Here is a 24281-nt window from a genome sequence, read left to right as displayed (position 1 = left end):
CATTGAATTGCACCAAAGCTCTGGCTGCACACTGAGCAGCTGGTTTGTCTGTGAATTTAACATGCACGTACGGAGCCAAGGTATGATGGAAAATGGATTTTTTTTTTTTGTGTGTGTGTGTGTGTGTCGGTCGGTGAACCTGCCTCAGTCGCTCCGTAGAGACGAGACCATCTGAGACTGTTGTGTTTCAGCCCACCAGGCTGGGAAGCCTGTGCATTGGGAGAGACGCTGTCCAAATTTGCAGCCGTGTCATCCGCAGCCAAGTGGACTCAAACACACAGGCACACGCGCATACCTTTTCCACCTTGGAATCCCTCGCTTGTGTATCGGAAGCCAATAGTCGAGTGGAGCCAGTGCTGCGGAACACACTTGCATTCACTTAGTTCTGGGAGCAAACCCTGGACTGTCAATATGTTTGGTCCTCCTTCAGATAGGAGGCCCATCCAGGGGGCGCGCTGCAAGCTCTCTTACAAACACACTTAACGCTATCACGCGCACACATCTTGTCTACTTTTGCCTTCCCGCTGTCGGCCCAGCCGTGGGCTGTGTGACATGCACGCGCGCACTATCGCACACTGTCGCACACACACACGCACACACACGGATAAAGCTTGAGGGATTGTTGTCATATTTCCATGCAGTGCAGTGCCACTTGCGTTAGTTCTCATCTGAATACATCCTTTGATCTGAAGGGATTTTTTGGTAAATGATAATCCTCTTTAGAGACTATGCAAATTCTCGCTCATGAAAGTTTTCAATCGCAATCTTTGAACTTAAATGCTGTTCTTAATTGTAACTACTCATTTGAATGCATTATGATGTATGCGGCATGTCATAAATAGTCTAATAATAAGGTTATTGTATTGACATGAAGTGACTTTTTTTCCCACCCCCAGTACTCCAACAAGAATGTCGCGCTGGTGGCCTCAGACATTCTTCACCTTTTGATCAGTTACGTGGATCATCTTCAGAAATTTCCCCCTGACACTCCAAAGAAGATAGTAGAGGTGAGACAAATGATTATTTCCATCCCAATTCTTTGTCATTGGTCTGACTGACTGACGTTCTTTCCTAGATTCTGATTGCCACCATAACACACCTGCTACCTACAACCGAGTCCTCGCCTCACGAGCTGGATAAGAGGGTAGCACAAACACACACACACAGACACACACTGCACATTTCCATGTCATGCTTTTTATTTGGTTATAAAAAATCTAACCTTAAGACCACGTCTTGTGCAGCTGGTCGTGTCCCTCCTGTTGTGTCTGTTGGATTGGGTGATGGCTCTCCCTCCAAAGACTCTCCTTCAAGCTGTTCAAACGCGCAGCCCCCCAGATAAGGACCAGCCACCAAAGACCCTGCTCAGCTGCATTTACAAGGTATGATCTTATGCACGCTCACAAATATCTTGACCAAAGTCAACGTTTTCTTCTTCTCCAGGTTTTGCACGGCTGTGTGTATGGAGCTCAGTCCTTCAGCAGCCCCAAGTATTATCCACTGCAGCTGTCAGATCTGTCAAGTTCCGACTACGATCCCTTTTTGCCGTTAGAGAGCCTTCGAGAGCCTGAACCGCTGCACAGTCCAGAATCTGAGCGCTCCAGCAAACTCCAGCCTGTCACTGAAGGTATTTGATTGAGCCCCCAAAATACGTATCTTTGTTTAGAATCCAAATTCAGCGGATCGGGAGCAGGCCGCGTACGTTGTCGAAGCAGCAAATTGTGCTGGGCATCTTTCATGAGCCACTTGCACGTCCTGTAGATCCTCCAGGGGTAGCTACTCCCCCTCAGGGCAGCCTAAGGTGCGGCAAGACTCCTGCTAGAGTGGCAACACATTCCCGATGGCCGGCCGGGGGCAAGATGGCAACTGGTATCAACAAGCACCGACCGCTTGGACAGAGCAGAGCTGTCGTTAGGCCCTATGACAAATTCAAATGGGATTTATGGTAGCCAGTCTGGGGTTTCGTTGATTTACTGGACCAAAAGTCTCTTCCAATACTTATGTTAAGAAAATAAATCCAAGTAACTAGCAATATATAATGTATTATATTTTGCCCAACATTGGATCCAAGGTGGCGAGCACCCAGAGGTCCCATGCCCTTAACCGAGCTGCTGCTCGGAAAACGAACAGACGGTTGGCCCCAAGGCCTCAATGTCTGGACACGCAGGCCGGGATTGCCGGAGACCTAAGTGGGCAGAGGTGCGAAAGTCCGCAAGCTGTCGCTCCGCTGTCACCCTCTCCTCGGATGGGCCAGCAGTCGTGGCAGGCACACCAGTGTTACAGCTGTCCGTCCAGTCATCCTCTTACTGGTTTATTTTCGCATCTTAGGCATTATGAAATGTGTGTAGAAAGCGGAGCATTGATAACTTTACAAATGTTTCACGGGTTTATTTTTTGTCTTCTCTCTGTAGTCCGTAGTCGTATCCAGCATGGTCTGGTTTCCATTGCAGCCAGGACTGTTATTACCCACCTTGTCAACCATCTGGGGCATTACCCAATGTCTGGAGGGCCCGCTACTCTCTCCAGCCAGGTACTGTTCATTTATTTGCAAGAGTTTCTATCCTGATATTATTGTCCACATTAACCAAGGCGGGAAAAGTGGTCAGAATTCCAAGAGAAAACGTGAAAGTGTAGTACAGTATTTTCCAATTGTGGCACACCAGGGCCGGCCGCCCGGACGGCCGGGTGTGTTTTCTCCATTTAGAATACTATACGTCAGAACATTTCACTTTCTGCAATTTTTTACCATTCATTTCTAGGTGTGTGAAAACCAGGACAACCCATACTGCGAGAGTGCCGATCTCGGCCCTGAACTCTTCCACTCGCCGAATCTACAGTTCCTGTCCTTAAATGGCTCCACACTGCTCTCAGTGCTTCAGGTAACTTTCTCAACTTTCTGATGCCAAATGGACTCACTCACACAGCACGCACTTTCCCTGGCATTGCTGGTGTTCTTTAACGTGTTTCATAACTCGATGCAAGCGCAATGAAGCTTTTCTATTTTTCGTATTTAGTCTTATTTGTGTCTTTTCCAGATTCGCTCAGAGGCCGGCGTACCGGGAGGCGGAATGACGGCTGGTTTGTCCTCCGCTCCTGCTTGTGTTCGCGTTATTATTCGGGATGTGGCAGGAAAGCACTCCTGGGACTCGGCCGTCCTCTACGGGCCTCCGCTCTGCTCCCCAAGCAGCCCTGCGCACACAATCTTAACACACACACAGTCCCCCCATAGCGCCAGTCTCCATCTACGGAGCCCCACCAAAAAGATCCCAGAGGAGCGAAATGAAGGCAGCCAAGAAGACCATCAAGAAGAGTCAGAGGAGCGAGGAAATGCGAACGAAGCTCAAAGTCCTGAGCTGGAGGCAGAGATGGAGGCGGAGGAGGAGGAGGAGGAGAAAGAGGTGAGCAATGTCTCTGAAGAAGAAGAAACTGTGCGACTACAAAGAGGTGGAGGAGAAGAGGAAGATGAGAGGCAGGCTGAAGGGAACAAGGAACACGTCGTAGGTGCCGAGGTGGGCTTTGAGCAGCTTCTGGCTCCACCGCTGGCAAAACGGGTTTGCCGGGAGGTGGTTCCAGCATGGGATACCCTGAGGGATGGAGATGACGCTCTGGATGAAATGCTGCAGTACCTCGGATACTCAAGTCCCGAGTGTCTACAGAGGGCAGGTAGGCCGAAACGCGCACGTCGTCCCGGCCCAAACGAATGCACGGCTAATCTCGACTCATTGCCCCGGCAGGAATGCCACTCAACATCCCGGTCCCGCCACCGGCGTGCGTTTCAGAGAAGCAGGAGAATGACGTGATCAACGCCATCTTGAAGCAAAGCGCCGCTGAGCGAGAGTTTGTGCTCCATGTGCGTCGTGAAAAGATTGATGGCTGCTTAGTTCTGATCAATGGTATGCATGGCTGCAGTTTGGAAGAACAGGGAGATATTTTCATTTTTTTCAGAGAGGCGAGGAGCTAAACATGAGAGCAGTGGAACAGTGTGAATCGGACACGCAGACACCTCAGTCGGCCTTCTACTACTGCAGACTCCTCATCAACATACTGGGACTCAACTCCTGGGAGAAAAGGTGAGATGACCTTCATCGAGCGGCAAAGTCAACAATTAAGAACATTCATTTTTGAAGTTCGGTCGAGGTGTTTAAAAAGCCAAACAGAAAGCGAGCGAGCGAGCGAGCCAGCGCGCGCCACACAGCTCAAATGAATGACTCCTTTTATGCTCGCAAACGAAGCTCTTGGGCGGCACACTAAAGTGGTCAGTCTAGTTTAGAGTGACAGCTCTTTAAATTGGGTTTTGTATGATTTCAGAGAGGCCCCCAAATGTTGGTTGCATTCAGAGTCGTACAAGCTCTGTGGCGATTTGGCTCGATGCTAAATAGTATGAGCGTATTTATATGTCGTTGCCTTTGAGCATACTTTCCTTTCTTTTACTTTCCAGTCTATGCAGAAAAGGCTTGCTTTTGTTTTGTTTCTCTTTTCTCTATCCTTGCTCAATTTGAATGAGGCCTTAAGTTCAAAAATATGTCTGTCTGCTGCTAATTAGACACCATGCGCCCCCCCCCAGCCCCCCGCCACCGCCGCATTCAAGCAAGCGCCGCATCAATTTTCTTCTCAGTGACTCCGGGCTTAACTACACAATGTTAAAGTATCAGTATAAATGTGTCTGGGCCGCTAATGGATGCTCATTGCTCTTTATCCAGAGAATTACACCGTCTGCATTCAGCCAGCACAATAGACTTCTTAACGCGCAGTGTGTGCGTGTGCATGTGTTTGTGCATGCGCGTGTGTGCATTCGTGTAGGAGTGTTGTAATGAGCCTAGTAGGCCATTGATCGAAATCAACCCATCTGGGGGTGGAATAAAAGGTGGTGCTTGAGGCTGAGAATCGTAAGGGTGGAAAGCAAACCTGAAAACAGGATGCACCAAGCACAAGTGTAAGGGGGGGGGGAAGGGGGAACCCAAATTAAGCTAAAATATGGAAGATGTTAGTAACAACAAATGATAGACTGTAAATACATAAATGTTGCTTCAGATATATTATTACTGGCCCATGGTGAGAGCCTGTCAGTCTTGTCTGGTCTCTTTTACTCAATAATCCAAAGTGTAAATGGAGTCTTTGAGAGCAGAGAATGAGGCCATTACCACATATCAGTTTAATAAAGAGCAAATTGCCGCCTCTTTGCTTTCTCTCTCTCTCTTTCTCTCTCTCTCTCTCTCTGTTCTTTTGTGTTTTTTTTTCTCACTCATTCTCAAAGAGAAATGAATGATGTGTCATTATGAGTCCATTTCAAGCGTCATCTGCTTCAGTCCTGGTTTGAGATCAGTGCTGCTGAAATTGGCGGCAGGCAGATAGGCAGATCCTCTCAGGACATTTGAAACGATCCCTGAGTCTATCAGGTTACATGAAAAGGCTTTTGTCTTGAATAAAAATAGAGTCTCTGTCTTTGTATATTTTGACCCTGAAAGTTGAGATCATGCAATACTGTCGTTGGCTAAGAACTTCTCCAACTAGGAGAAGTTGTTTTGCTATTGGTAGTATCATTTTTGCACATTTCTGCTTGTTCAGACTACAATGTTTTGGCGAATGCTGTAGATAAGATCAATTGAATTTTCTTGGTTAATCACTAACAAGCAGTGTGACACATTTTGAGCCAAGTTGCCAGGCCGACAAGTGTTTTTGTTCTTTTCTCAGGAGTAACTTTCATCTGTTGCGGAAGAATGAGAAACTTTTGAGAGAGCTGAAGAACCTGGACTCACGGCAGTGGTGAGATAACCGGCACCTTTCTGTGCAATCACCTTTGTCCCCCCCCCCCATTTAATACGTTTCTCCTCTTTTGTTGTTTTCTAGTCGGGAGACGCATAAAATCGCCGTTTTTTATGTCGCTGAAGGACAAGAAGACAAACACTCCATACTCACCAACACTGCAGGAAGCCAGGCATATGAAGACTTTGTCTCTGGACTGGGTTGGGAGGTATGAAAAATTGCTCCTTCTCTATTTCCAATCAATAATCCTCACTTAAAACTCTAGCGTCCAAATATACGAGCAGCAACAAATGAATAACCTAAAGTGAGTGTACATCTGAAATATGTGTGTTTTCCCTTGAATTGCCACTCGAGTATCTCGGGCTTTGGTTGGATGTTGAACCTTGACAATTTGTAAAGCGGGTGCTATGCTCATATGGCTTCCTTAGGTGGACCTCAGCACTCACTGTGGCTTCATGGGAGGACTCCAGAGGAACTGCAGCACAGGGCAGACCACACCTTATTATGCCACGTCTACAACAGAGGTCATTTACCATGTCTCAACTCGAATGCCTCATGACCAGGACCACAATCTCACAAAGAAGGTAAGCAACTTTTACTTGTCATTCATGATTGGAATTTGCTTCCATTAAGATGAAACCAAAGAAAGCAACCCAATCAATGTGTCTGATTCAGACAGAGCTCGATGGCATGAAAGACTCCATAAAATAAATTCACAGATGTGATTCTCAATACACTATACATGTTTGAAGCTAGACTAGTAGTCGATTAGAGATCAACTGTTTTTCACCATTTCAGATTTGTATTGATTTTTTTTTTTCAAACGGCGTCCAGTGACGCACTTTCTCCACAATAGAGGAACTGAGCACCTTTGTTCACATACGTATTTTGTGCTGCTCAGGCGACCATAATATGGTGAAATGTAAAATGGTTCAATGTCATAAAAATATTTGCCCTCTTCTTAAATTCTTCATGAATTCATTTCAATTCAATAATATTCAAGCGTTACCAATGTAACTCATCTTCTGTTCGAATGAGAGTGGGTCATTTGCAAACATGCACTCAGACCCGTTGGTGTCATTTGTTTTCTCAAACTCCATCCATTTTGTGAAGAGCCCAAGGCCATCTTCACGAGGGTTGTAGGCACGCCGGCCGGCCGAACCCAGCCCAGCCCAGCCCAGCCGTCTTTGGGTCCGCCCTGAACTGGTTGCCACTCCAGCCAATTCTCAAACAATTATTTATTGCAATTACATCTGCATTTGCGTATGGTGTTGAATTAACGTCACAGCAGCCAGGTTTAGTGTTTGAGATGGGGTACGTGTTTGTGTGCACACCTGTCAACCCCCAGGCAGCGGGCACTCTGCACATGGCCGTAATGTCCCTTTAATCAGATCAAACTTCCTGCTTGTCGGCCTATCATGTCGCTGCGGGCTTCTGATTGGATTACTGCAGCCTGGTGCTGTACCATCCATTTCCCTGATCAGCTGATGGCTGATGGCCCCACCAAACAGACATACTCATAGATGTGCGCGCACACACACACACACACACGCGCACGCACTCAGTTTTGAGAGGGTCCAGCAGCTCAGCTGTGACCCTATTGAGGGTAAGCATAATAAAAAAAAAATGGACGTATGGTTAAAGTACAATGGGGCGCTTGCTTTATCTGACATTGAGGTTGTGTTTGTGAATCCCCCTCATACACACAGCCAGCCAGCCAGTCTGCAGATTTGGCCCTGTTTTTCTGTCCATACTCCATCTTCTTGTCCACTCTCCTTCATCACACATTCACTCAATCACCCTCAGGGCCAAACATCATACACACTTACAAGGAATCTAAAACCTTGGATGTATGATGGATCCACTTTCATATATGCTTGGCATTGAATAGCTTGTCTCTCCGAAAGTAAATGGGTCATGTGTTTTGTTCATATTGCAGAGCAGTATTCATCTTTTTTTATTCATCTTCCCGTCTTGACAGCTGAGACACCTGGGCAACGACGAAGTCCACATTGTTTGGTCGGAGCATTCCAGAGACTATCGGCGAGGAATCATCCCGACAGAGTTTGGTGACGTGCTCATCGTCATTTACCCCATGAAAAACCACATGTATTCCATCCATATCCTCAAAAAACCGGAGGTATTGGCCATTTCTTTACTTTGTCAATTATAATGGCAATTATACTGTATGAAGACCAATTGAATAGCTTCTGAAATGCAGATCTTATATTACTTTTCAACGTAGCTGAATGATGTTAAATCGTAGGATTTGAATTGACACCTTTGACACACGGACGTATCAGATGACACGCACGCATCCGCATCCAGATGGTCGGACAATTCGGGGAGGGAGATGCTGCTCTGCTTTATGTTTCAGAGGAAAGAAAGCACGGACATTAATATCGCGGCACTGATAGCGAAAACGAGACTTAACGCAATAAAAGCGGGGTTTTTGTTTTCTTCTCTTCCCTGTATGACATACTGTAGATACCACAGCACTAATAACATAAACATCTTCTGTTTCATTCATCCTTCAAGTCAAATATTGAATTATGGTGAGTCTGAAAGCAAGTTAGATGAGATCTTTTCTGCATTGTTGCCCTGAAAGCGCTGTATTCCGTCATGGAGCAAATGGGCTGGAGCCCTGCTCTTAAAATTGATTCAATAAAATAAAATGTAAAAAAATATATATATATATTCTCTTGGGTGGATTCCTTAAGCAGAATATCAAATTGAATCTGAAAAGAAGCAGCCTCAATCAGATAATAGTACATTATAAAAACAACTTCCTCCAAACTGTAACAACATTATGTGTCAGGACTGTCAGAGAGGATTCTTTGACAAAGCTCAATTCACTGTTGATTAACTTATTATTCATGTTATAGCAATAAACCGGACTGGCTTCTGTCTATTGAATGAGTCCCAACACAATTTGTCACCGCAGGTCCCATTTTTTGGTCCACTGTTTGACGGCGCTATTGTGGACATGAAGATTTTGCCAACGGTGGTCCGAGCCACGGCTATCAATGCCAGTCGGGCGCTGAAATCGCTCATTCCTCTCTACCAGAACTTGTATCCTTTGAAAAAAACCTTGGAAGAACGAATCGGACCTTGAAATGTAAGTCGACAAATGTTTAGCACATGAGCAAAGAAGAGGCTGGGTGAAAATGGAGGCTGCCACAAAGGCTCCTGCAAAGAGTGAAGTAAGTTGAGCAAGAAATAACCTGGCTTGTCCCTTTAGTTGAACGTGTGGAAAATTGCGCAAGGGACGGAAAGACAGGTGCGCGTGGGTGCGTGCGTGCGTGCGTGCGTGCGTGCGTGCGTGCGTTCAGCCTGTCTGTATGATCGTAAGTGATGGCACTTTCATCAATTGTTATCGATTGCCTCTTTCTCTCCTTCGCTTTGAAAATAAGGCAGTTTGCACTCATGCTGCTTGCAGGTAGACAGACAGACAGACAGACAGACAGACATAGTCTCTCGTCAAAAATGCTCGTTTCCCTCCGAGAATGTGGCACATTTTGTGTTCTGAGGGTCAACCGCTAAGAAATATGAAATCTTTTGGGTTGTTCCGATCCCTTTTTTAATTTCAAATTTGGGAAACAATCAGGAGAATTGTTGCGTATTTTCTGACACGTTACTGAATCATCATTGATGTCATTGAAATAATGACCTGTTTTGTTTTCAATGAAGATGAAACAAAGTCCACCTTGTCCATGTAGCTTCTTTCTTCTGGCTGTCTTTGTTGAGATTGCGTAAGGGTGAGAGACATGGCTTTCCTTCTATCCATACCGCCCACCGAGCATGTGTAAGCCATGTCATGTCTGTCACAAGCGATATGTACGGCGCTCTGGAGATGTTTGTGTGTCTGCCGGTGTCCCGGTGGGTATTGATCGGTGACAGCAGCAGGTCGATGCCTCTGACAGCCTGAATTACAGTAATCACTCATTATTGACTCTCACTTTCTCAAGTGCACACACACGCGCGCACGTCTTTGGTCCTCACTGTCTCCACATCTGTCACTTCTTTCTTGCCTTTTCTCCCTCTGGCTGGACCCCTCTGTGTGTTTCATCTTCTCATCTTTTTCTGCCCGCTTCGTGGTTATTTCTTATTCCAAGGGGATAAATGCAGGGAGCTTCTTGGAAGTGGCCACTAATGTCCATCCGTACCCAAAGATGAGCTTGGCGCTCAAATCCATTTGGACTTTTTCTTTCAACCAATATGGATGATGATTGATTTTCAAAAGATGGCTTGAACTCTGAACACCGATTTTCAAAAGTTCAATTGAACTCTGACGTCATGATCGTCATGCACGGTGTTGCCGTGGAATTGGAAATGTTTTGTCATTTCTGCTATCTCCTTCTTATCTTTTTCAATAGTTTGTTCCTCTTCCATTCACTGAATGACTTTGATCTTTTTATAATTTATTGAATAAATGAATACAAGTTCTTCAATGAGTCAAAATTGGACAAATTGTATTGTTAGTTTCCAAACAAGCAGAAGCATCTATGATAGCCCTTGCTTGCCATGAATGAGGGAGGGAACAGATTTGATTCGTAGCTTTGTTGCATTGTAGCCTGAAACGAACGAAGGGCACGCTTGAAGAAGCCTTTACATTGGCGCAGCCTCCACGCAGCTTTGTATCATCAAACTGCTGAAGGATGCAGCATGGCACTGAGGTTGTGAGTCCTTGCTGTTGCTTTTCTCTCTGCTGAGTGCAATTGTGTTGTATTGTGACATAAGGGATGGATGGATGGATGGAATAGCACATTGCCTGCCTGCCTGCCTGCCTGCCTGCCTGTCAAACAAACAAATAGCGGAGGGGAGTGAAGAATATTGGCAGGGCGCAACGTGTCACTGCTTTACTCCCTTGTCTGTGTCTCACATTCTGTCCTTTGGCCCTGAGGGCAGTCCATCTGCCTTCCAACTCTTCTGATCATTCATTCACCATGACCACAGCCATCCAAACACACACACAAACACAATGCCAAGTTTGTAGGGCAGCTGTGTTTAAGTACAACTATCTCAGTGTCGCCCCTTTTCTGTTGTCTTAAACACCATCTGAACCTTTCCAACTTGCCAACACCGAATTGTAGAGGTTTCTTATTCATTATTATTAATTCAGATAAATATTCTGCTATGTTTAGCCCTCTGATTAGTTGAGCTAATTATACATACCGAAGATTGATTTACGGGAAAGAACACTGTCGGCCGTGATTAAAAATTCATTTTCAAGGCGCGCTTTTTAAGAGAGAACAAGATTGTGCCGATAGTTTCAACCAGGACAAGATTTTGGGGGCAGGGCCTTCCTTCTCTAAATTGTTCAAATATTATTCCATTTATTTGAAAAGTGTGACTGGTAAAAAAAAAAAAAAAAATTAAAAATTGCAGTATCGAAATGTCGAGGCACTAGATTTACCTTCAAGGTCCGCGTAAAATGATGTCAGGCCGGATCCGGTCCTCGCCTTTGACACCACTGCCCGACACATGGGATCGATAAATAGGCCGACCAACAACTGGAAAAGCGATCTTCCACAGTGAATATTTATTTGCACGTGATAACTGTTTGGAGTGTGGGTTAAAGAGCAAGCTGTGGCCGTCCTCCATCTGCTCTGAGATGATTGTGCATCTGGGGGAACAATGCTGGAGGGATGCTAAGCCGCTACACACGCACGCACGCACGCACACACACAGCCTATTTTAGCAAGAGTATATTTGCATGGCCGAATATCCAAACGTATGCCATCCATCCAATGTTAAATGTTTATGGGTAGCCGCTTTACGCTTTCAGGATTAGTTCTATTGTGTGAATGAGGATGTGTGTGCGTCGACGTGTGTGGTGTGCATGTAGTTGTTGATTGGCAGGGCTAGCTGTAATGTGGCTGGGGTCAGCATATGGCTCAGTGTGATAGCACACTTGTTTGTGTGTGGCTGGATGTATGTGTCACCGCTGTTCCCTCTCTGTCACACTGTGTTCCCAGTGAAATGATGGCAGCTTTGGGCATGTCGTGCTATTATCCCCCCCACACACACACACACACGCACGCACGCACGCACGCACACCAAGAGCAGCCAAACGCTAGCGGACTGCCTGCCTTGTGTCTGCCAGCTCCCTCAATTGAGCCCATTGTCCCAGTGAGACTACAATCTGCAGCGTGTGACAGACAAGAAGAGTGCGTCCCTCACAATGGTAGAAAGGTGAGGGCGCAACCTCACAAATTGAAGACACTTTGTTGGTGCGGATGCTGAAATCGGGTCGTGCGAGGTCCAAAAGGCTCCTCGCCATAGTTGAGCCAATTGAAAATGATATTCTTGGTGGTCTTGCTTGCTTGCTTAGGTCTTACCATGTCTAGGTCTATATAAAAATAATCTGAGTCCAAGGCAGCAGTCGCTAGAATGATGGTTTTTCACATATGCAATGATATTTATTATTATTATTGCGATGTATAAACGGTGGAAATACTCTGTGTATGTCAAAAGCACATGGCCGTGTTATAAAGCGCGACCTGAGGGATAGATCAGAGGCAACAGTAAAAAGTAAGGTTAATATGTGACTTGTGTTCCATCCTGTCTTTTGATCCTAATTCCCAAAATGACTGTGCCCGTGCACATGTTGTACCAATGAGCTGCGAGTGCAGAGCCATGAGTTCAAGCCATCAGCGACAGCAGACCTCCCTCTGAGACATAAACAGCCTCATCTGCGGCAAAAAAAAAAGGAAAAGAAAAAGGATATTTTGTGCCCGTCTTTTCATATGACAAGGTGGCCTCAAAGGAAGTGCACTAATTGTTATGTTGGAACATGGTGGAAGCTCACACGTTGAACATCATCACTTCAAGCGGCTCAATATAGTTTGTTTGGAATTGGAAATACAACTCATAGAAGTTCATCAACAGGTGGTGCTCATGCAAATTAGTCTTTATTTTGGTCACAATTGTCCAAGGTTTAATGCCAAGCTAACCCTTCTGAACCTACAAAAAACAAATAGCTGCATTTGACAGAAAGCGCGTAGAATGGAAGCGAGGGGCAGGGCAGGGCAGGGCAGGGCAGGGCAGCCGAAGCCTCCGTCCCCAACTCTGGACAAATAAATCAAATGTCATTCATCGGAGTAAATATTCATCTTTGTGCAGCAAGATTATGTTGGCGTGATACGTGCGTACGTGCAGCAAATGCTGTTGGAGCCTGCAGCAAAGAATTAGATCTATCTCCTTAATTAGACAATTATTGTCATGCTCTGTGTAATGTTCACCAACACCCATACTCTGTGCGTGTGTGTGTGTGTGTGTGTGCGTGTGAAATACAGTTTGCAGTTGCTCTGTGGTGGAGATGTTGATAAGAAACGTGTGCACACCACAAAGGGTAATGAATGTATCACTTTTTTTTTTTTTTTTTTTCCCCTCCATGGCCTCGCCTTGTGTATTGAGTTAAAGAGCAGCTTAATGGGGAGAAATATTGTAGCGGATGTGAGTGCGCGTGTTTGTGCACATCACCCCTCAATGCGAGTCGTACAATAGGCCAAACCATCTCCGTTGTGTGTGGACACACACACACACACACACTTGTAATGAAATCACAAGGCCCTCCATATCATTGCTATCACAGAAAGATATAAAGCCATTAGCGTGTTCCTTTGGGCATGGACACACACACACATGAACACATAGGGTTATCATTACACGCTGTAAAGCTGTTCCAATTGTATTATCCCTCTGATGTGCTTCTCTCTGTTGTCTGTTCCAATGCCTTGGGTGGAGAGGACAGATATCATGGTGGTGGCAGCGGCGGCGGCCGTGGCCGTGGGTGAGATGCCCAGCCAGATAAAGGCAGGCAGGCAGGCAGGCAGGCAGGCAGAAACACGGGAGCAGTTGAACCTCTATGCGAGCCAGCGCCTTGCTCTTAATCGCTTAAGGGGCTGTCGCTTTTGGAGCTTCTCCTGCAACGATTACAAACTGGTTTTATTTTTTTTTGTCAGAGCAGTTCACGTAACAAGTCATTTTCCACATTATTTGCTGGGCTTGGCTTGAATACCGGAGAAGTGTCAGACTATCGATGTGCGCCGAGCAGTCTCCGAGCCGTTGTCAATAAAGCACTTTGCAGCTTGTTTGCACAATGGCCATACATGACAGAGATAGTCAGCTGCTTTTACTTACTTTATTGGCATTCCACTCACTCACTCACTCACTCACTCACTCACTCACTCACTCACTCACTCACTCCAGCCCGACTGAACATTTGAGTAGCTTGCATAACTTGCACTTGAATGAAAAAAATGACACGGACATACGGACAGACGGACGGAAAAGAAAATAGTCACAGACTTCACATTGTGAAAAAAGGTGGGAAAATCATCACAAGTAAATTGCCTGAATGTATACACACATGCACGCACGCACGCACACACATGCGTACGTACACCTTTCTTCCAGCGGCGGGTCCAGCTTGTAATGTGCTAACAAGGCCTCTCTTTGGTCTGTGGCAAGTGATCAGAGGAGCCGAGCACGGCCACAATGAGGCGCAATGGCAGTAGAATCTCTGCCTACTACTTTTGGTCTCCATCACCAAGCTCTTTGTCGTTCTCCCTGCCTGCCTGCCTGCCTCCCTCCCTCCCCCTCAGCGCTGTCTGTCTCTCCACTTTGACGGAGCCGTGTTATTGTTCAGATGATTGTCTCTAACTGGATCAGTTACGATTAGACCCGAATCCCTCTCCTTTTGAGCGTCCATCTAAGCCAATGGAAAATCCATGGGCGCTATTGCAAATGGCTGGCCGGCTGGCCGGCCATTCACTATCTCATGCAGAGGTACAAACGCAGATTTCATTCTGAAGATTCATTGGCCTGCACATATGCATCTCATCATGTTTAGTGGTGCAAGCAGCGACATTTCCCCTCATCATTTGATATTGGAACTGGGAAGGTAAATGGTAATACTATAGGGAGGGGAGAGGAGAGGAGAGGAGAGGAGAGGAGAGGAGAGGAGAGGAGAGGAGAGGAGAGGAGAGGAGAGGAGAGGAGAGGAGAGGAGAGGAGAGGAGAGTGTGTGCAGCTTCGCCTGCCTCGCCTCGCCTCGCCTTGCCCTGCCCGCACGTCATTAGAGTTGGATGTATGACTCGGACTGAGGAGAATAACGTAAATGTCATTCTATCAACGAGGTTATGGCTAATATATGGACACTTGAAGTCCTGCTGACTCTCTGCACCGCTGTGGCTGAAGGCTGTAATACAAGTGATAAATTGCTCTCAGAATGCTCACCATTGTGTTCTTCTATCCAGTATGGATTCATATAGGAAATCATTTACAGTGACTGAAGATGGGCACAATTGTTTTTATTTTCATCCTCGTTACATTTAGTGTTTTTTTTTTGTTTTTTATACACTTGCCCAGCCGCCATTGATTCATAATGCATGGTAACCATTCAAATAGCGAATTTCAACGCTCGTTCATTTCAGATTTGTTCTCATTTCTTTTATTTGCCATCCACACTATTTTGATTTGACCTTGACGTGCGACATCAGCTACGAGGAACGAGCCCGATACTTGGAAACCATCGTGCAGCATCATCAGGAGCCAACCACCTTTGAGGATTACGCTGCTCGCGTCTACAGTCCGGCTCCCTGCACTCATCTGCCTACAGACACAGGTACAATGGTCCCAGTCGCACTGTCACCTCACCCCAACGAGTCCCTTTATGACGCAGCCTACTTAGAAGTCTTCGCTTATGAGTCTGGTTCAATGTCTTTTCAAATCTTGTCATTCATAGGCAATGAAATGATTGCCATTTGCAGTTATTTCCATGTGCTATGCTAACAAGCAAGTCATATTCAGGCCTATATTGTGTTGTGTGTCATCAGATGTGCTGTCCTACCAAGCTGTTGTGGCTTATTCTAAGAATGCTAACTTTACTTTGAGGCTGAATGACACGCAGGATGACTTGTAAAGCAATGACCTAGCGTGTGTGCGTTGTTCAGCCCCAAATACTTGATGTTTCAGAGCACAAGGTGACATGGTTGGATGAATCTTTCAGTTTGCAGCCATCCTGTGCTCCGAAATAATTCCCTATCCCTTTAACGGCCTTCTATGTATAACAACGCAGTGATCAAACATTTTTCCCGTTCTGTTTTTTTGGTTCTTTTTTTTCTCTCCCTTTGGTTGATTTGTGTTCATCCTTATCTTCATGTGTTCTATCTTTTGGTTTGGTTCTTTTTTTTTTTTTTCTGTTTTCTTCTTGTTTCTCCCTCCCCCCCCCCCCCTCCCCCCCCCCCCCCCCCCCCTCCCCCCATTCTTTAGATCGTATTGTGTCACTTGCCTATAGCTAAAAGGTAAGCCCGGCCACATGAACAACAGTCGAATTGGTTCTTCCCTTTCACATTTTCACATGTTTTTTTTGTTTTTATAACTCTTCCCATGCCTTTGCACTGCATTTTTCTGCCTTTCCTACACTTGCAGGTCTGCATGTGTGCCTGGAAGCCTGTTGAGTTTTCCAGAAGGAATTGTCATTTTCAATGTAGTTTGGTGCACAATACAATCAATTGCAGCATAGTACAATAATAGAGTTAAATGACATCACCAGCACTGGCGGAGCTCGGATTTTTTTTTTTCCTTTGGGGGTATCTCGGGGTGTGCAAAGCAAAGCAAAGCAAAGCAAAGCAACAAAACATTTGCAAACCCCCAAGTGTCCTCAAAAAATTCATCATATGTGCCCGAGCGGAAAGAAATCCCATCCATATTTTGGGGGGGGGGGGTCAGTGCCCCCGCAGCTCCCCCTCTTGCTCTTGCGGTGTTCATCAAGCTTGTTTATAATAAGTCAAACTACACTCTAATGTGGACATGACAGATCCTTCCTTCTCTTTAACTCCGAGAAAGTTTGATCCTTCAACCTGTCTACCAACACTGTGACTTGTCTCGCTGAACTTTGCCCTGACTAACCTCATGTCTGCTCCTTCCTTCTGCTTTTCGACCACCACCACCACACACATACAGTATACACAAAAGTATTAAGATTTTATTTGAAAACGGAGGCATTGATTGAACAGCGTGCTAACCTTGTGATTATTTTTAGTCATATCATGGACATCACATGAAAATAAAAGACAGGCTTTGCAGAGCTGCCTGTTTCAATGTAACGTTAGAAATCAGCCGTAGTGTTCAGAATAAATTCCATGTCCTCACTCAATTGTTTGTTTGTCAGCCTGGAAGTTTTTTTCCATTGTCTGTCCATTTCTGCTTGATTCTTTTTTGCCTTGTTTTATTTCTTGTCATGTTTTCATTTTTCTTGTTTCATTTTGAACCTTTCCTTTTTTTTTTTCTTGGGCCTTCCTATTTGTTGATTAATGTCCTTCTCTTCCTTCTTCCTTCCTTCCTTGCTTCCTTCTCTTCCTTCTTCCTTCCTTCTTTCCTTGCTTCCTTCTCTTCCTTCTTCCTTCCTTCCTTGCTTCCTTCCTTCTTCCTTCCTTACTTCCTTGCTTGCTTCCTTCCTTCCTTCCTTCCTTCTTTGCTTCCTTCCTTTTCCCCCTCTTTCTCTCCTTTTGCTGTTGCCCTTATTTATTTATTTTTTCTCTCCTTCTCCTTCCCATTTGGCTATTTGTGGTCATTTGACTTCCTTCTTGTCCATTGTTTCTCTGCGTGTGTTGTTTATTCCTTTCATTCCTTGTTCTCTTATGTTTTCCATCCTCCATCTTTGTCTTGTGATATTCTTCCTTTTTCTGCATTGCTCCACCCCACCCCAGAGGACCACAGTGTTGTGTGTCGCATGGTCCCTAAAGCGCAGGATAGTTTTCGGCTCAGGGTGAAAGGCAAAGGTTTGAAGCAGAAGGTTCTTCACGCCAGCTGTGAATGGTATGGCGGACAGAAATACATAGAAATAATCTGAAAAAGTCAATGAAATTAATAGTGATTTGTAGTGATAGTTTATTTTAGTGTAGTATTCTATAAAAGGCAGGCATAAAACTTTCAGTGTCTCAAACACACGCACATAGACACAGTCAAGTGTGGTGTAAGCTTTTCACCTGTCCGTATGTTGCTCTTCACTTGTAGTGCCTTGTGTGTCTGTCAGCTTAGAAATAACCTTTGTGTTTTATATTAGTGTGTTTTTAGAACCCCTGAAAAAAAAAAGCCTGTTACATGTCTTGGCATGTGTGTGTGTGTGTGTGGGGGGGGGGGGGGGGCGCAGAGTGTAACTATTTTGTGATCCCCTCATCACCTTCACCCCACCCCCTCACCATATGCCCTCGCCACCTCCTCCTCCTCCCCCGCAGGCTCCTGCCTCGAGATTCTTCGGTCAGAAAGTCCGGCACTTGGGGAGGCCGGGAGCGACTCGGCCTCCCCCATGTCTCCTCGAACTAGCAAGACGCGCATGTCCATGAAGCTTCGACGTTCCTCGGGATCGGCCAACAAGACTTGATGTGCATATGGCACCCCGTTCAAACTGAAACAAAATACAACAAATGCAATGGCTACTTGTGTCACAACTTGGATGTGTGAGTCGTACGCTCAAAAAAAAAAAAAAAAAAAGAACTTGTTCTAGGCCGTCTGTGCTACTGTATTTTGTGGAATATATTATACTCTAACTTTATTTTACAACTGTGCGCGTGCACACAAAGACACGCACTGTGATAGCGTTACACAAATTCCTCTTCCACTGGTTGTTAGGAGACTTATTCTTCACCAGGTCTTGAATGATATGAGAAATACTGTATGATTGTAAGATTTCAGTGGAAAATTGCATGAAGCTATATATACTGTACGTCTATTTGGCCTCATAAATTGTAAATACAACCTACAAAGGCTTTGCCAACAATAGAAAACTTTTGAGCCAAAAAACAAATACATTCTGTATATTTACAAGTTGTATTGAATTTTGCTGTATAACGTGGACAAGCACTGATGTTTGTTACTCTCATTTTTCCTCCATTCATTTAAGATGTTGCTTATTTTGTTCCTTTATCCTGGCAAGGCTTTAGTCGACTTTGTCATTCAGCGCAACAGAACCGCTGCGTAATCTTTTTTTTTTTTTTTTTGTTTTGCCCCTCTGAGTATAAATGTACACATTAGATAATTAATGTCTATAGTTTGGAACACGGGAGTCATGTGCTGTTACGACAATTGCTGCAAAAACCAAATGTGGATTCATATGACCAGACTTCAAAGCTTCCTCTTCCAATTTGGTTGGGAAAAATGGCAATGAAATTCAAATTCAACACTACGGTGAATACATAATATTATCAAATTGGCATCTCAAGTAGCATAATTCTGCTTCACTGGCAAATCACAAAGAAAAGTAGAAGTGCCTTAAAATAAATTGAAAATATCTTTGGCGTCACAGTACTTGCTTGGGAAGCTTGGAAATGTATTGCCACTTTCCAGGAAATAGACCGCTGTGTTTCCCAAAAGCTTTTCGAGAGTGAATGTTCTTCCGCTCGCATTATACATGATGACAAACTTTGCTGGTATTTCCTTTTTTTCTGTTTCACTGCATTGACTGTAGCCGCTGTTACAATTTATTTTGTTGGTTTGTCTATGGCAAAAATGATGTACAACTTGTTAGACTTCAAAGTATGCCGAGGTTAAAGAGAAATAAGTCGATTTCTAAATGGTCAAATTGCAGAAGCTCGCTGCTTGTTTTGGTCCATTTAAAACACTCTTCGTGTAGCAGGCATTATAAATAGGCTACTGCATGATTCCAGCCAACCCGGTACTATAACTGCATGTATTGATCAAGTAAACAGATATTCATAAAATCTTATGGTCAATGTGTAAACATCAACAGTAAACAAGCAAAAAAACAGCATGGATGTGTTGAGAATAAACTGTTGATAATATTCACTGGTGTGTAGAATTGTTTGAAAAGAACACAGGATCCTCAATTAGCACGAGTGTTTATTGACACTTATGTCACATTAAACATATTAAATATATACGCACTGGATTCAATCACATACAACGTCTCGGGCATCAAAAATGTTTGCGGCAGCAGTTCATACCCCATAGAGAGATTTTACTATAGGACTTATTGGTTTCCATTTCCGTATGAAAATATTGTATTGGTCAATTGGCACATTTAATAGGAAAGGCAAATTATGGCAAATAAGATTATTCATTTCATCCATGTACTGTGCCCAAAAAAAAGTTTTACTTTGTAGGAAAACTTAAACAAAAATGTAATGCATGTGTCATTTATAGTATAGCAGCGGTTTCAGCACCGCGGATAGTTCACTGCTCCTCTCGTACTTGTTCACGTGCGTTGAATCTTTTTATTTTATTTGCTTGTTTTCGATCGTGTAATGGGATCCCAAAATATGGCCGTATCCATCAGTGTTCGATTAACATTATGTTGACTATTGATGTTTGTTATTGTACTTCTGGGGTTTTTTTTTTTTTTTGGTTGTTGTTTTTTTTTTGCACTGTATCTAACGGAGCTGTTTCAATTGGTAAGCTTAGCTGCATGACTGGGGCAAAATACTGCAACCAGCAATTGTAAACCGCCGTATTTCATTTTTGTTTTTTTTATTCACCTCTTTTATATTCTTGGTCTGGACGTGTTTTTTATGCAAATATTTAGCCAGCTGTCGATATGAGTTTGAATGCTGCCTTACAGGTTACGATAGAAAGCGTTTTGACTGCGGTGCAAATTCGGGTTCCCACCTAGCAGAAATACAATAATATATTTTCGAGCTCCTGTCACTGTCCGTCACGGGCCTAACGGAGTGCCGACAACCTGGCCCGTTCCGTTGCGTTCCTCTCCCGTGTCCGTAGCTGTAGCTAATGTTGCCTCCGGTCACGGGTGAGTAGAAGAGGAAAGTCGGACTTCTCCGTGTCTGACGGCCATGTGCATGATGACGTGCATGTTGTCTCCGGGATGGCACTTGTTCATGTGCCTCGTCAGGCCCGGAGAGCCGAGGAAGGTGGCGGGACAGTGTTTGCAGGCGAACAGCTGCTGCTGCTGCCGCTGCTGCTGCTGCTGCTGCTCGCAGCCCTTGTCCAGCACGCCGTATCCCTCCGCCCCGAAGCCGTGGGCTCCTCCGCTCGCCAGGAGCTCGTCTCTCACTGCGTGCCATACGCGATGCTTGTCGCGAATGTCGGCCGTCGGGAAGCGCGCGCCGCACAGGTGACAGGCGAACACGACCTGGCGGCTCGGAGCGGGCGGCGACGGCCCGGCTGCCATCTCGTGCGCTGCCATGTGCTTCTTCAGGTAAGCTTGCCGACGGAACTTTTTGCCGCAGTAGCAACAATCCAACACTTCTGCGTCATCCTCCTCTTCTTGGACAAAGGCGAGCGGCTCGTACGAGCTTCCGCTGAACAGAAGCAGGCTCGGAGGGGGGCTATCGTGCGGGTAGCCAGCTGAAGAGGAGTCGGGGGCGGAACTGTCCCGCAGCGCCTGGTGCTGATTGCCACACAACAACTCGTTCTCCTTCCCGTCCGCGTCGTGTTTATTCGCCGCCGCCGCCGCTGCTGGTGTCTGCGCTCGGCCTGGGTTGACGACCGCCGGTGGACGCGGCTTGTGCCAGCGGCGGTGCGAAGCGAGGTTGGCGGGACAGCTGAACACTTTGTCGCACTCGGGGCAGCGGTACTCGACGCGCACGATGCGGGAGCACTTGTGCTGCGCGAGGGACAGCGGGTCGGTGTACTCCTCCTTGCAAAGTTGGCAGATGAACTCCCCCAGCGGCTGACTTCCGGACGACATGTCGCGGTGGTGTCGCCTCGCTCCTGCTCCTGCTCCTGCTCCTGCACCTGCTCCTGCTCCTGCTCCTGCTCCTGCCCCTGCTCCTTCCGGGCTCTCCTTCTTGATGCGCAGACCTAAAACCGGAGATGTGGTGACTTCGTCCTCGAAGGTAAGTTTGCGGTTCACTTTGGCTTTGGCTCTGGCTCTGTTCGACTCCGGGAATGAACGTTTTCCCAAATGCGCCTGCGGCTGGGGGTTCATTAACAGTCGTGCCATGTCGTTCGACGTGGGACCGTAAGGGGAAAAGTGCGTGTTCGGCGTTGAACTCACCAAAAACGGCAAGTCAGTCTCCGGGGCTGAGGACGGGCATGTCTCTGGAAACAACGCCGCCTTTTCTCCCTCGCCGTGCGGCGCCAGAGGTCTGGAGCTCCGGGTTTCAATGAATGGAGGCGGAGGTGGGAAGAAGCACGAAAAGTCTCCCACGGGAGACACAACGTCCACTTCGGAGTCCGGCAACTGCGCGCGTCGGTCCGACTCCGCCTCCAGCGCAGACTCCACGTGCAGGTTCCAAACCTCAGTGACTCCCGTGGAGTCCTCGCGGGGCGCCAGCGGGGGCGCGACGTCGGGACTCGGGACGCCCCACACGTGGTTCTCCTTCACGGGTTCGGGCTCGCACAGCTCAGCTTCTGCCTGGTGGTTCTTGTCATCGTCACACTTGACAACTTTGTTGCTTTTTCGCGCTCGATACGACGCCGAACATCGCCGGTTCCTCTTCACCAAGAATCCTCGAGGCATGCTGACGATGATGATGGTGGTGGTGGTGGTGGTGATGATGATGTTCGTGGCACCACCAGGCGAGAAAGAGCATGGTCTCTTGTCTGAAACCACTTTCAAGTAGGGCTCGGATGGGGAGGACGAAGGAGGGGCTGGCCGGCCGGTGGGGGAGTGGGTGCAGGTGCGATTGGAGCACGGTGCGTGTTTTTGATTCTCTCTTGCGCGCTCCACTCCATGACTCCACTCCAGGGACGTGAAGAAGAAGAAATTCAAGCCGCTGTACATTTATCGATTATTTGGCGGCCCAATTTTGTGTTACTTCTGATGATGAACGCTCGGAAGAGTTATAATAGGTGAAATAAATAGGCAACAGCACACGACCGTTTATTTGTAGCATTTATTTGCAGAGGTATGAAATCTCCTGTTCCATTGGCTCATGCGTATGAGAGGGGGGGGGGGGCAGATGTAATGTATTTATATTATATTATTATCATACTGTCCTGTTTATTTTCCAGGCCCTATTATAAATGTTTTTAATCAATCGTAGCATTATTTGGGTGTTTTCATTTTGCTCACCATATTTGTTTCAAATCTACTTTTCCAATCAGAAGCTGTCTCTACGCACGCACGCTGCGTGGCTTGCTGACGTTAGTAACAGCACCCATAGGACTTGCACATTCAGATCATATCGATGGAAGACTACTAATGAAGGTGTCGCTCCCATTCAAGTGTCTTCATTGGCATGGTGGGAAGAGCTTGGGAATGGATTTCCCTCAGTGTGTGTGTGTGTGCGTGCGTGCGTGGGTGCGTGCGTGTGCGTGTGTATATGTGTGTGTGTGTGTGTGTGTGTGTTGGATACGCCCCCTGCGAGCGTGTCTGTGTGTTTGGGCAATGATCGCACCCATACTCCCCCCAGCAGGAACTGCTCTGGCTGATAAGGGATCAGACGGACTTTCATCCAGCCAGACCCCCCCGCCCCCCCTCACACACACACACAAACGATGTTCGGCCAGTGGGTGAGTGGAGGCGGGGTCATTCTTCTGGAAATCAATCAAGAGGGATGAGCGTGAGAACAAGCCCCAAGTGTTGGAGCTCCTGGCCTGATGATGGCCGTCTGGGGATGTGGGGGATACAAATGGCTGTGCAAACAAGGTGGGAAAATAGTCTTTCTATACTGATTTTTTTTTTTTTTTTTCAAATCATTTTTTAATCTCAGATCCTATAAAGCTTCCCTTGACTTGGCCACAGGCCTTTTGGGTCTGAAGAAGCATGTTGCTGCTTGATATACAGACTTTGTTGTTGTTGTGTTTGATTCCTTTTTTTTTTTTACCCCAATTTGTTATGGAGTGCATCATATTTTGTGGAACAGCTGTTTTTAACTTTTACAAAGTTGCGCTGTGCGTTCTAGTTTTGGACTTCATTTTTCTGCTTTTTTAAAATCCTGCAGTTTTTTTATGTCTTTAATTCGTTTGCCTTTAAATGTGTTTTGCGCAGCACATTGAGTTACCTTGTGTATGAATAAGTTTTATACACAACAATAGGACTTTCTATTGAGCATTTCACAACAGCTGCTGCTTGAACAAAAGAATGAATGATTACGATGACACATTTAAGTTGCCATAAAGACACCACATGAATGAATACAAGTGAATAAGCCACACACTCGTTTCAACTCAGCTGGACAAATCTCCGTCATTTGTCTCCCTCTAGTGGATTAAAATAAAAGCTCATCGACCTTTCAGCCCAATTTGTGTTGTTTCATGAGTCAGTCACTGTTGTGCTTGTCATCTCATGTCCAGAAGGTCCCGGGATTCCCAACAACACAAAGTATTGTTCATTCATTATCTTGCCTGGATCAAAGTTGAAAGCAAAGCAAATGACACTTTCATGTTGGCATTTCAACTGTACAATGTTGTTGACTACTACTAAATGCGATGAATTGTTCTTAAGAGGTACTTCTTTCAGTGATATGGAGAGGAAGTCATTTTATCTCCATTAATGTAAAATATGTTTCCAAGTTGAAGTACGCATGAGTGGAGATGTGCACGCACATACGCACATACGTACGTTGCTTCTAGTTTTGGGACATGAAGTG

General features: G+C 45.8%; 2 protein-coding genes across 8 annotated transcripts in view; one reads left to right on the top strand and one right to left on the bottom strand.

Moving 5' to 3' along the window:
* Window positions 1-19571, top strand: part of ralgapa1 (Ral GTPase activating protein catalytic subunit alpha 1) — a 33444-nt gene extending 13873 nt beyond the window's left edge. For 6 of the 7 annotated variants that reach the window (XM_049741141.1, XM_049741143.2, XM_049741140.1 and 3 more), the window contains 16 exons: window positions 897-1007; window positions 1076-1144; window positions 1245-1382; window positions 1444-1627; window positions 2412-2530; window positions 2760-2879; window positions 3036-3663; window positions 3735-3850; window positions 3946-4070; window positions 5692-5763; window positions 5848-5971; window positions 6192-6347; window positions 7745-7903; window positions 8708-8835; window positions 15270-15394; window positions 18009-19571. In XM_049741141.1, coding sequence (XP_049597098.1) covers window positions 897-1007; window positions 1076-1144; window positions 1245-1382; window positions 1444-1627; window positions 2412-2530; window positions 2760-2879; window positions 3036-3663; window positions 3735-3850; window positions 3946-4070; window positions 5692-5763; window positions 5848-5971; window positions 6192-6347; window positions 7745-7903; window positions 8708-8835; window positions 15270-15394; window positions 18009-18154 — 2520 coding nt within the window. In that variant the 3' untranslated portion in view covers window positions 18155-19571. Of the gene's footprint in view, window positions 1-896; window positions 1008-1075; window positions 1145-1244; window positions 1383-1443; window positions 1628-2411; window positions 2531-2759; window positions 2880-3035; window positions 3664-3734; window positions 3851-3945; window positions 4071-5691; window positions 5764-5847; window positions 5972-6191; window positions 6348-7744; window positions 7904-8707; window positions 8836-15269; window positions 15395-16041; window positions 16074-18008 lie in introns of all 7 variants that reach the window. The other variant, XM_049741142.2, reaches the window with a different exon arrangement.
* A 41-nt stretch (window positions 19572-19612) lies between these two features.
* LOC125981245 (insulinoma-associated protein 2) lies at window positions 19613-22594 on the bottom strand. Its single transcript, XM_049741195.1, has one exon. The coding sequence runs from the start codon at window positions 22469-22471 to the stop codon at window positions 20528-20530; it is 1944 nt and encodes a 647-aa protein (XP_049597152.1). The 5' UTR covers window positions 22472-22594; the 3' UTR covers window positions 19613-20527.
* Between the last annotated feature and the right edge of the window lie 1687 nt (window positions 22595-24281).

This window comes from Syngnathus scovelli, chromosome 14, assembly GCF_024217435.2.
Source record: "Syngnathus scovelli strain Florida chromosome 14, RoL_Ssco_1.2, whole genome shotgun sequence".
Lineage (NCBI taxonomy): Eukaryota > Metazoa > Chordata > Actinopteri > Syngnathiformes > Syngnathidae > Syngnathus > Syngnathus scovelli.
The sequence above is the reverse complement of the archived record's forward strand: the minus strand, read 5'-3'. Positions and strand labels throughout refer to the sequence as shown.

Excerpts from the sequence above, each read along its gene's own strand:
- LOC125981245 (XM_049741195.1), bottom strand. The coding sequence starts at position 22,471 with ATGTACAGCGGCTTGAATTTCTTCTTCTTCACGTCCCTGGAGTGGAGT.